Raw genomic sequence first — 1,339 nt, 5'->3', positions numbered from 1 at the left:
GCCGCTGACCGCCCTGCTCCCGCAGGCTGTTCACGGTGTACCCCAGCACCAAGACCTACTTCCGGCACCTGGGCGCCTGCCCGGACGAGGAGCTGCTGCTGGGCCACGGACGGCGCATGCTCGCGGCGGTGGGCGTGGCCGTGCAGCACCTGGACAACCTGCGAGCGGCTCTGAGCCCGCTCGCCGACCTGCACGCGCAAGTGCTGCGGGTGGACCCCGCCAACTTCCCCGTGAGCCGGCGGGCGGGGGCGCGCGGGCAGGGCGCGCGGCGCGGGGCTGGGCCGGCATCCACCCACCCGCGCCCTGCCCCTGCCTCCGCAGCTGCTGATCCAGTGCTTCCAGGTGGTGCTGGCGTCCCACCTGCAGGGCGAGTACACGGTGGAGATGCAGGCGGCGTGGGACAAGTTCCTGACCGGAGTGGCGGTGGTGCTGACCGAGAAGTACCGCTGAGCGCGGCCCGGCCCAGCCTCGCGATCAATAAACTGGCCCAACCCTCCGAGCTCCCCGCGTGGTCTTTGGGCAGCGGCGAACTGACCACACTGTTGGGGGTGTGGAGACGCGACATGTGCTGCGGGGCGCTCCAGAGACCTTGGGGCGCGACCCCGAAGCTCTGCCAGGGGCAGGCCCCTGGCGCAAAGGCCGGGACTGCGCGCTCCGTCGGCCGGGCGGGTGGCGGTTGGGGCTAGAGGCGGGGGAGGGCGGAGGGCGCCGGTCGCGCAGCCTCCGCAGCGGGCAGGGCCGGGCACAGCGGCGCGCGCCTGCGGTGGCCTTCAGCGTCTGGGCAGCCCCCACGGGCGGGGCGCAGTGCCCGAAGCAAAGGACACACGCCATTCATTCACGGACTCATTCCTTCATTCATCCCTCCGGGCTGGCGCTGCCTGGACCCTTCACCTCCCATGCAGACAGCCCTGTCCATCAAGGACCTGGCCGAGGACCACCACACAGGGCTGTCGGGCCCAGGGCTCGCCCTCCCCTCGTCAATCGGCAGCAGGCAGGGCCCTGGCAGCCCTTCCTCTGGGTCTCCTGAGGGGGTGGGGTAGGAAGCCCCGCTGCAAGGTCCCCAGCAGCCCCTACACAAACAGCTGTGGGATGCCGGGCACCTCCCTGGCCGAGTCCACCAGTGGAGAGGCCCTGGTCACTCGGCACCCCACTCCAGCCCGGCACAACGGCCAGGGTCCCCCAAAACCGACTGCTCGGCCTTTGGCAGGCAGCAGCAGAGCGGAGCGCTCCCGCTGGGGCGCGCCGCGGGGGGATACACTCGGAGAGGCTCTGCGCCACGCCCCTCCAAAGAGCGCCCGGCAGCCCAGCCCCCACCGCGACCAGAGGACGGCTTGGGGGG

The 1,339-nt window shown here is 72.1% G+C and overlaps 2 protein-coding genes across 2 annotated transcripts in view; both read left to right on the top strand.

The window, feature by feature from the left end:
• HBM (hemoglobin, mu) overlaps window positions 1-492 on the top strand; it is a 21,173-nt gene extending 20,681 nt beyond the window's left edge. The window contains exons 3-4 of the mRNA XM_012731725.1: window positions 26-230; window positions 322-492. Of these exons, the coding sequence (XP_012587179.1) occupies window positions 26-230; window positions 322-450 (334 nt within the window). The 3' untranslated portion in view covers window positions 451-492. The remainder of the gene's footprint in view (window positions 1-25; window positions 231-321) is intronic.
• A 597-nt stretch (window positions 493-1,089) lies between these two features.
• The window catches only part of HBA2 (hemoglobin, alpha 2), a 3,694-nt gene continuing 3,444 nt past the window's right edge, over window positions 1,090-1,339 (top strand). The window contains exon 1 of the mRNA XM_012731724.1: window positions 1,090-1,174. Within this exon, the coding sequence (XP_012587178.1) occupies window positions 1,090-1,174 (85 nt within the window). The remainder of the gene's footprint in view (window positions 1,175-1,339) is intronic.

The sequence above is a fragment of the Condylura cristata genome, unplaced genomic scaffold, assembly GCF_000260355.1.
Source record: "Condylura cristata isolate star-nosed mole 26May11 unplaced genomic scaffold, ConCri1.0 scaffold00032, whole genome shotgun sequence".
NCBI lineage: Eukaryota > Metazoa > Chordata > Mammalia > Eulipotyphla > Talpidae > Condylura > Condylura cristata.
This window is presented reverse-complemented; position numbering and strand designations above follow the sequence as displayed.